General features: G+C 48.8%; 1 protein-coding gene across 1 annotated transcript; it reads left to right on the forward strand.

The window, feature by feature from the left end:
- Positions 1-5,526: 5,526 nt before the first annotated feature.
- On the forward strand, positions 5,527-10,802 carry RPL11 (ribosomal protein L11). The gene is made up of 6 exons (XM_036350626.1): positions 5,527-5,673; positions 6,420-6,570; positions 7,360-7,466; positions 8,990-9,121; positions 10,170-10,280; positions 10,724-10,802. Exons 1-6 carry the CDS (start codon positions 5,668-5,670, stop codon positions 10,751-10,753), a joined length of 537 nt encoding a protein of 178 aa, XP_036206519.1. The 5' UTR covers positions 5,527-5,667; the 3' UTR covers positions 10,754-10,802.

Below are 10,802 nucleotides of genomic sequence, written 5' to 3' on the forward strand. Positions count from 1 at the left end.
GACAAGGAACACAAGTGAATAGAAAAGAAGGAAATGGGAGAATTCATTACAAAGACTCACAGGCTCCCAGGGCTTAGACTGAGGTTCCCCTCTCTGCTTCTTCCTGGAAGCTTGCTGTGTCCCCCTCTCTCTCCTCCCCTCCTTCTCGCTCTCTGCCTCCCTCTAGACTGGCTTTCTCTACCCGGGTGGCCACCATCAACTCCTGCTTCTCCCAGTCACAGTCTCAGCCACGTGCAGGGACGCACCATCACGGATCCTAAACCCCAAACCAGGTTCCTGTCAGAGAGATTGTGAGCTGCCGGGTCCAATCAGATGTTGTCCCTTCAATATACAGTAAGCCCTAGAGTCCAGTACCGAATTCTGCCCATGGGCCACGAAGTTTCAATCGCACTGTACGTGCGCGCCCGCACGTGGTATTTTGTGGAAGAGCCACACTCAAGGGGCCAAAGAGCTGCCTAGGCTCTCGAGCCGCAGTTTGCCGACCACTGCCCTAGCCAGTTTGGCTCAGTAGGTCACCACTCGCTGGAGGGCCAATGAGCTAATCAAGGCTCCTCTCGTAGGCAGGGAAAACTGAAAGAGCTGAGAAGCCTGAGTTTTCTGAGAGGTGGGGGTGGAGGTGACTGGAAATGGAATTCAGAGCTCCCGGAATCGACCCCAGATGGTCAGAGTGTGACCTTACCTTGTCTAATCACTGCCCACATTTTATAAAGAATAAACACAGTCCAGAGGTTTGTGGTTTGTCCGAGGCTGCCCAGCCAATCAGTGGCAGAGCTGGGCCCAGAACTCAGGCCTCCCGGCACCACGGCTCAGCCTCAAGGTTTCGGAAGGCCAGACCCGACTCTTCTGAGAGCAGTGTTGTCCCCGAGAACTTCCTGTTGATGGCAATGTCCTAATCCACCCTGTTCAGCATGGTGGTTACCAGCCACATGGGGCTCGTAAGCACCTGAAATGTAGCTATCGTAAGCACCTGAAATGTAGCTATTGTGGGTGAGGAACTGAATTTTAAATTTTACTTAATTTAAATTTAAATAGCCCTAGGCAGTTTGGCTCAGTGGATAGAGTGTCCGCCTGCAGACTGAGGGGCCCTGGGTTCGATTCCAGTCAAGGGCACCAACCTCGGTTGTAGGCTCCCAGCCTTGGTCGGGGCGCATGCAGGAGGCAACCAATCGATGTGTGTCTCTCACAGCCATGTTTCTCTCTCTCTGTCTTTCCCTCTCTCTTCCACTCTTTCTAAAAATCAATGGAAAAATATCCTCGGTGAGGATTAAAAAAAAGTTAAATAGCCACATGCGGTTAGTAGCTACTATATTAGACAGGGCAGCTCTAGAGCTGGAAACCGTTGGTTTTCTTGGAAAAGGAGTAGAGCCCGGCTGGTGTGGCTCAGTGGTTGAGTGTCGACCTATGAACCAGGAGGTCAGGGTTCAATTCCTGGTCAGGGCACATGCCCAGGTTTTGGGCTCGATCCCCAGTGGGGGACATGGAGGAGGCAGCTCCTCAATGATTCTCTTTCATCATTGATTTTCCCATCTCTCTCTCTCTCCTTTCCTCTCTGAAATCAATAAAAAAAAAAAATACATACATATATATAAATTTTAAATATATTTTTCTAGTTTTACTGAGAATCAAGGCCAAAACCCAGGCATGTGCCCTGACAGGGAATCAAACCATGACCTTCTGGTTCATAGATTGATGCTCAACCACTGAGCCACTCTGGCCAGGCAATAAAAAATATATTTTTTTAAAGTTGCCATAAGCCTCTTGGTAAATAAATCTTTGCATGTGTTCTCAATAATTTAATTAGAATAGGTTCCTAATGAAACAAAGGGTGGGCATTATTTTGGAATCTTCTGACACATCCTGCCCAATTGCCCCTGAGCAAGGTTAGAGCTGCCCTTGGATGGTGTTCGAACATTCGCACGCTGTGCACTGTCCTTGGTGCTGAGGGTTCGGCAGCTCTGCTCGTGGCACTCAGTCTGGCTGGGGGAGGGCAGGGTCTAATAGAGTGGATGGTGGCAGATGCTAAGGAAACGCTAACGAAGGGTGAAGCCATGACATGAGAGAGTTGCTTTATAGCAGGTGGTCAAGGGGGCCTCTCCTATAATGACATTAAAACAGAACCCTGAAGTGTTGATGCCCAGTTCCCCAACCCTAAGTATCATCACATAATTCAGTTTAGAGATGAAGGGTCTTATTGTTATGTCCTTTTGAGAATTTATTAAGCACCCACTATAGTCTGGATGCTGGAAAGAAAACAAAGCATTCAGTCAGCGGACTAGATAGAGTTAGGGTCTAGACCCGTGGTCGGCAAACTGCGGCTCGCGAGCCACATGCGGCTCTTTGGCCCCTTGAGTGTGGCTCTTCTAAGCCTTAGGAGTACCCCAATTAAGTTAATAACAATGTACCTACCTATATAGTTTAAGTTTAAAAAATTTGGCCCTCAAAAGAAATTCCAATCGTTGTACTGTTGATATTTGGCTCTGTTGACTAATGAGTTTGCCGACCACTGGTCTAGACTCAGCTCTCAAGAAATGCTGAGTCCCTCAAACTCATGGAAGAGCTCATCCTCGCTGGTGAGGTCGGTGTTTGAATGGGCAATTGGCCTCATCATCAACTTCTGGCTTGGGCCTTGGGCCTTCTGACCCTCAATTATCCCCTCGGTAAAAAGAGGAAATACTCTCCTTTTTCCCTTATGAGTTTGAATTATTTAAACGTATAAACGTGCCTGACACATGGCCTTGCTCTTGTTCATCTGGCTTAAGTCAGCCCTGACAGCACCTCCCACAGCAGCGGCTCTCAACCTGTGGGTCGCGACCCCTTTGGCGGTCGAACGATCCTTTCACAGGGGTCGCCTAAGACCATCCTGCATATCAGATATTGACATGACGATTCATAACAGTAGCAACATTACAGTTATGAAGTAGCAACGAAAATAATTTTATGGTTGGGTCACAACGTGAGGAACTGTATTTAAAGGGCCAGGAGGTTGAGAACCACTGCCCTAGAAGGTCTTATACTCAGTGATGCTGCCCTTGTTTACAACTCTGCTTGTCCAAGGGCATACGGCCATTAGCTAGCCAAGACAGGGCCACGCTGCCTTGAGGAAGTCGTTAGTAGCCCCCACGGCTCCAGGAGAAGCCTGGGAGTTGCTCTTGTGTCGCCTGAGTGTCCTAAACCTGCCCTTAATAATGCGTTTTCCTTTTTGCTGATGAGTTTGTGTCCTGAGAGTAAAGCACGGCAAGTCTTTTTGCCTCTGCCTCTCCTGACCTGGATGTCTCTCAAGCAAGGAAGGGGTGGGAGATGCTGGGCGAATTCTGCCCCCTCTGCTTCCTTTCGGGGACCTGACTGGTGCAAGAACCACAAAGCTGGGCTCCTGAGAAAGAAAAGGTGCAAAAGGGGCACCCTGGGGTGGCTTTTGGCCCTGACCTGGTTCATCCGCTCTTAGAACCAGATTGGACTCTGGCATTAGACTATAGACTTAAATACCGTCTATAAAACTTACTAAACTTCTTGTGCCTTGTTTGTTCATCTGTAAAATGGGAAAACAATAGTATCTGACTCCCAGGGATGTTAAAGGTCAAGTAGTTGGTACCTGCTGGCCATGGTAAACCAGCAATTAATTAGCTATTCTCATCAACACAGTGTGGGTACTGGGTCAAGTGAGAGCTATTTGGGGGAAGTTCAGTGGAAAAAGTTGGGGGGGGGGGGTGGGCGCAGAGAGAATAAGACTGAACTTTGGAGGATGAACTCTCTTATATCTTCCTAGGGGACATGTTTCCCTCAAATTATTTTCTCAACTTCACTTTGACAATTTGAGAGTCACAGAGAAGTGGCACCAACTCCCATGTATACTTCACTTAGATCCCCTAAATCTTAAATCGACCACATTTGCTTTATCCTTTTCTCTCTAAGTACAATATTTTTTTCGGAACCATTTGAGAGTAAGCCACAGTTATGATGCTCCTTTACCCCAAAATGGAATGTGTATTTTTTTAAACCCAAGGACATTCTCCTATGGAACCAAGGTTAAGTAATCAGAACGAGGGCTTTAAATTAACATGGATACATTGTGAAGTCTAGACGTCATTCAGATTTTGTCAGTTACCCCAAAAATATGCTTCACAGCAAAAGAAAACCAGGATCATGTGTTGCGTTCAGTGGTCTCTTGATTCCAAGGTTTTTTGTGTTGTTTTTTTTAAAAATATATATTTTATTGATTTTTTTACAGAGAGGAAGGGAGAGGGATAGAGTTAGAAACATTGACCAGCTGCCTCCTGCACACCCCCTACTGGGGATGTGCCCGCAACCAAGGTACATGCCCTTGACTGGAATTGAACCTGGGACCCTAGATTCTGCAGGCTGATGCTCTATCCACTGAGCCAAACAGGTTAGGGCTGATTCCAAGGTTTGAAGCAGCCCCTCTTTTGGCTCTGCCCTCTCCTGGAGGTCTGGCTGAGGCCCCTTTTGCACCTTTTCTTTCTCAGGAGCCCAGCTTTGTGGTTCTTGCACCAGTCAGGTCCCCGAAAGGAAGCAGAGGGGGCAGAATTCGCCCAGCATCTCCCACCCCTTCCTTGCTTGAGAGACATCCAGGTCAGGAGAGGCAGAGGCAAAAAGACTTGCCGTGCTTTACTCTCAGGACACAAACTCACCAGCTCTGGGTGAGCCATTGGCTGCTTGAAGGAGGAGGCTCAAAGGGAGGCCTTCTCCCTCCGCTCTCAGACCAGCTTCCCAGAGTGCCCTTTTGTCCCAAAGGATGGAACAGAGACATCTAGGGGCCTCTATCTCCCATCTAGCGAGGAGAGAAGGGGATTGTGGCAGCATAAGAAAGCGGCTTGGCTCCTTTCCCACCGAAGTCTTCTAAGTTCTTCTTTCCCCATTGGTTCCTGTTAAAGGAACTGGCTGACTCAAGGTCAGCTCCTGCCTGGGATATCGATCCTGGTAACCTCTTGGGTCCTGCTGCTAAGGGTCTAGTGTAAGTCAGGGAGCCCTCTTACAGTCAGGATTGGAGACCTCATCTGTCAGAGACTGACCTATAAGCAGTCTTGGTGTCTGCAGGTGACCCTCTCTTCGTTGTATACCATGTCTAATACTTTTTGGGGGGTTGCTTGGATACAGTAGGGTTATAGTAATAACAAGAGTAACCACGTATTGTGGACTTACTATATGCTCTACACAGTTACCTCATTTAATGTTCACAATATCATGTGCCCATTTTAAAAATAAGGAAGGAGGTCTAATTAGTAAGCTGTCCAAGAGCATATAGCTATTGGCTAGCCAAGACAGGACCACATCTGCCTGTCTTCACAGCTCAGGACTCAAGCCACTCTGTTCTAACTGTGTAAATGTCATTTTTTGCAGAATAACTTATCGGCTTTAAATTTGTGTGATTGATTTAATGCAGTTCTGGCTGTCTCTTCACGCAAGACCCACCAGGTCCTGAGACTGGACCAGCGGAGGAGGAGGGCCGGGAAGCCCAAGTAAAACCCAGTCCGGAAGCTGGTGGTCCGCCAGAGTTGCCTGCAGTTGCTAGCAGTGCCCACGAGGGGGCAGCCGGCGCTACGCCTCGCCTCTCTCTCCCCCTCTTCTCTCTGGTTAGCGTGGGAAAGAGCCCGCCTCCTGTCCCATAAGGCCCTGCACCGGAAACTTCACTCTCTCTTCCTGTCTCTCATCATGGCGGTGAGTATCCCAGGCCCGGGTTAGCTTCCCTTCATCCGCCTCCATCCACGGCCGGCCGAGCCCCCGAGGGCTGCCTCGCCCGCAGCCCGAGGAGGACGGAGCCGTCGCTGCTGGCCGTCCCGAAACTTCGGAGCCCCGCGGGCCGAGAGCGCGGAGCCGGCCCCCGGCGCCTCCCTCACGTCCTCCTCAGAGCGAGCTGGGGCAGCCGCCCGGAGGCCCCGAAGCACGGGCCGTGGGCTGCAGCGAGAGCGAGCGGCTCGAACGAAGGGGTCCGCACCTGTTTCCGGTCCCGGGGACCTGGGGCTTGGCCGGTGCTGGGGAACCTCGGCCGGGACCTCCACACGGGAAGGGCCGCCGGCCTTTTGCCACGGTCTCGGCGCTGCTTCCGAGTGGGATGGGGGACGCGGCGCTAGCACGTGCTTCCCGTTTCCTCAGCAGTTAAATTCTGTATTTCCTTTCCCCTCATCGGCCTTATAATGGGGCGCTCCCCGTCACCCTGCATGTTGAGTCCCTGGGGGTTCCTCCTCGGTGTCTGTAACCTCGGGACCTGCCCGACGTTTCCGTTCCCCTCTTCCGCGCGTGGAGGAAGGAACAAGTCCCCGAGCTGTCTGCCCCGACAGTTGCTCAGTCCTTAGGGCTTCCGGTGGGAGGTGGGCTGAGCAGAGAGAAACGTGCTATGTATGGGAAGAGCGCTCGCAGCCGGGGCGGGCCGCGCGTGTGGTGACCGCCGCGCCCGCCGTTCACAGCAGGATCAAGGGGAAAAGGAGAACCCCATGCGGGAGCTGCGCATCCGCAAGCTCTGCCTCAACATCTGCGTCGGGGAGAGCGGGGACCGACTGACGCGGGCAGCCAAGGTCCTGGAGCAGCTCACGGGCCAGACCCCGGTCTTCTCCAAAGGTGAGTGGCGGCTCGCGGGGGGCTGGAGGCCGGTCTCCGCCAAGCCTTTTGAGCGCCCCATTTTGGAAGTGACGGATGACATCCCTTAAAAGCATTAACTTTTTGGCCTAACCCGAGAAATACCTTCCTTTTAGGGTTGGTTGTGGCGTTTGGACCACAAGGTTTTACTGTGAGCGGAGATTAGGTCTGGCCCAAGCAAAGGTTTTCCAAGAAAGGGAGCGGGCGGAGGGGAAGTGCTGGGGAAGCGGTGAACGGCACTAGGCCTGGTCAGCAGTAGGGTTATATAGGCGACACTGAACAGCGTCAGGTTGTGTTGCTTTCTGATAGTGGAATATGGCAAGTCCTTGGGTTCGCATCCCGCCGCTTATTGCCAACTGCGATCTTGGACAAGTTCGTCTCTCAGAACCTCATCTGTGAAATGGGGATGACAGTCCAATAAGGTTTTGGCAAACATTAGCTATTGTTGCCCTAAAATGTTTTGTTTTTTTTGTAGAACACAATGGTCACCTTCCTTTCTAGGGGCCTGTTCTGGTTGTGAACTTACCTCCCAGAGACCTTGACATTACGACTGAGCTCTTAATTGCTTAAGTGTGGCTGAGTGACTTGGGGTGGGAAAAGTCCTGTGTTTCCGTGAAACCAATGAAAAGATGTAGGTGGCACTGGCTAACGACCACCACTCAGAGTGTGGATAGATCCTTAATATCTCTTTGGAGTCGGGGAGGTGATGTTCTGGGGAACAGGCAGTGGGAGTATGACAACCCCTGACTCCCTGTTCCCCCTGCCCTGCAGCCAGATACACCGTCAGGTCCTTTGGCATCAGGAGAAATGAAAAGATTGCTGTCCACTGCACAGTCCGTGGGGCCAAGGCAGAAGAAATCTTGGAGAAAGGTCTAAAGGTGAGGCCCATCCTAGCATGGGGTGATGCTACCGAGCACCAGTTTAACACATGTACCTTCTTTTAAGTGTCAGTAACATATAACTTTGTATTAGTTTCATGTGTACAGTATGCTATTTATTGAAATTATCACAATAAACCTGATTGTCACTGTACAACATTAAAAAATAATTTTTTCTTGTGAAGAGAACTTTTAAGATTTACTGTTAGCAACTTTCAAAAATGCAACACAGTATTATTAACTATAGTCATCATGCTGTATGTTACATCCCCATGACTTTTTTATAACTGGAAGTTTGTCCCTCTTGACCCTCTTAACACATTTCTCCCTTTCTCTCTCTCTCTCTCTCTCTCACACACACACACACACACACACACACACACACACACACACACCAATCTTTTTTTGGCATCTAGGAGTTTTGTTTTTTAGATCCCATCTGTAAGTGAAATGATGGTGTTTCTTTCTCTGTCTGATTTATTTCATTAGCATAATACTCTCAAGGTCCTTGGCATTATTGCAGATGTCAAGATTTTTTTTTTTATGGCTGAGTAGTAGTCCATTGTATGTGTATATATACCACATATTTATCCATTCATCCCCTATTGAGCAACTTAGGTTGTTTTCATGTCTTGGCTATTGTAGATAATGCTATAGTGAACATAGGGTTGGGTGTGTCTTAATTTTTTGGGAAACCACCATACTGATTTTCTTTCTTTTTTTTTTTAATATATTTTATTGATTTCTCACAGAGAGGAAGGGAGAGGGATAGAGAGTTAGAAACATCGATGAAAGAGGAACATCGATCAGCTGCCTCCTGCACACCTCCTACTGGGGATGTGCCCGCAACCAAGGCACATGCCCTTGGCTGGAATCGAACCTGGGACCTTTCAGTCCGCAGGCCGATGCTCCATCCACTGAGCCAAACCAGCTAGGGCCACCATACTGATTTTCATAGTGGCTGCACCAATTTACATTCCCACCAACAGTGCACAAGAGTTCCCTTTTCTCCACATCTTGACAACACATATCTTTTTTATAATAGCCATTCTGCCTGGTGTGAGATGTTATTCCATTGTGGTTTTGATTTGCTTTTCCCTAAAGAGAGGAAGGGAGAGAGAGAGAGAGAAAAATAATTTGTTGTTCGATCTATTCATGCACTCATTGATTCTTGTATGTGTCCTGACTGAGGATCGAACCCGCAACCTTTGTGTAAGGGTCGACACTCTGACCAACTGAGCTGCCCAGCCAGGGTCATCTGTATGTCTGAACTTCTAAAGGATTATTCCTGCATTTGGCAGAGTTAAACTATACTCTTGATGTTTCCTGGGGGTTTTCCCTGCCCTTGGAAAGTTGGGAAAGTTCTGTGAAATCCATAGTTGGGATGTGATTTGGTGTAGTGGGGAAACCAGATTTTGTTTCTGATCAAATTGTATTTCTGGGGCGCTGTTACAAGCCAAGTTCGTTATTTTGGGGGGATTTGAGTTGACAAGGAGTGTGATTGGCTACATTTATCTCCGCAGGTGCGAGAGTATGAATTACGAAAAAATAACTTCTCAGATACTGGAAACTTTGGTTTTGGGATCCAGGAACACATCGATTTGGGGATCAAATATGACCCAAGCATTGGTATCTACGGCCTGGACTTCTATGTGGTATGAATATTTGGTCTTTTCCACTTCTTCTCTGGGAGGAGCATGGAATGGGCTACTCCTTCATTTCATGTGTGCTATTCTGATGTGCAGGTGTTGGATTGAAACTTTGAGTGTTGTCTGCCTTTATCTTCTTTCCGTTTGGAAGATGTGCCTCATCTGTGCCCTGTTTAGGGTGCAGCACTGAACTAGGCAGACAAGGTCATTGCTCCTGTGAAGCTTAAAGCCTAGGATCTGGCAACCACCAGTGTGGCTGTGAGATGGAGGGAGAGGCAGTGTTGGCCAGCCACTGAATTGAAAGTTTGAGAGCGAGTGTTGGGCGCCTCATTTGGCATTTGGGTTGGCTGCACTGAGGCTGCTCTTTCCAGTCCTTCCCTTAGCCCCTGCGGGAGGGTGGCTTCCATCCAGAGGGCAGGTTTGGTGAGGTGGTTGGTTTGTCTCAGGTGGGGATTTCAACGTAGGAATGACCATTTGTGTTACTGTTACTGCTTTGGTCCAACCATCAAACTAAATATTAGCAAAACCAGAAGTCCTGACTGGTGTGGACCCTGAATGATGGCAGCACCCTTGTCGGATGAGCTGGATATCCAAACAGCAATGAGAATCAGGTGCTCGTCGGGAGTCAGGAAACAGCAAACCTAATTTAAGAAAGACTTTTTGCTCTGAAGTGGAAGGAGAGAAATAAAACTCCTTCTTTGTAACTTCTCAGGATTTTAAATTCTCTACAGTACACATGTAGTAAGGTGGTTCTTAATACTGCTTTTAAAAATTAAAAGTGCTTTGGAAATTGGGAAGCAGTGGTGGCAAATCCTTAGCTGCCACTGGAAGTGAGGTAGGGAAGAGGGAAGGTGCAGCCACGTTCCGCCCTCCAAAGCAAGCCTGTGGTGTGTGTGGTGGTGTGTTGTCCCGGGTGCTGGTACCAGTTCCATCAGTTCCAGGATTGCTGGGCCACCAGGTGACTCTTGAAGATCGATCTCTCCGATGTGTGGGTCTTGTCTGTCTGCCGTTGACTCTGAGCTGGCGAGGTGACTGTTGGTTATTCCTGGGACAGGTGCTGGGTAGGCCAGGTTTCAGCATCGCAGACAAGAAACGCAGGACAGGCTGCATTGGGGCCAAACACAGAATCAGCAAAGAGGAGGCCATGCGCTGGTTCCAGCAGAAGGTAACGCTGACTTATCCCAGGTGGAATGGTGGAAGGCGGTGAGTGGAGTTGGGATTTGGGGATGCAAAATCTACCACCAATTGGTGGGTAGCTTCTTTGAAGATAGAATATTTGAGCAGCTTGGTAAGTGGGGGCTTCCAGGGTTAATGGTTTAAAAGAACACCCAGAATTGGGGCTCTTCTCCACCTCCATGAATGCTGATAGCTCGGAGGGTGGGAAAACGGCTCTCCTAAGAGCCCCCTTTTTCTTGGGGGATGTAGTGCAGTTGAGCACAGTGTAGCAGTTGTTAAAACTGGCCCGTTTCTGTTTAGTTCAGAATGGGTATGGGATTCAGAGCCAAATTCATGTATCAGATTTGACTTCTCAAATGAAACGTTAGCCATTGCTGCAATCTTTGCTGTTGCCTCCTGTTCTGAAAAAAAAATAAATCTCTTCTCTTTCAGTATGATGGCATCATCCTTCCTGGCAAATAAATTCCCGTTTCTATCCAAAAGGCCAATAAAATGTTTTCAGTGAAATGTA

The sequence above is a fragment of the Myotis myotis genome, unplaced genomic scaffold (genome assembly GCF_014108235.1).
Source record: "Myotis myotis isolate mMyoMyo1 unplaced genomic scaffold, mMyoMyo1.p scaffold_m19_p_2, whole genome shotgun sequence".
Classification (NCBI taxonomy): domain Eukaryota; kingdom Metazoa; phylum Chordata; class Mammalia; order Chiroptera; family Vespertilionidae; genus Myotis; species Myotis myotis.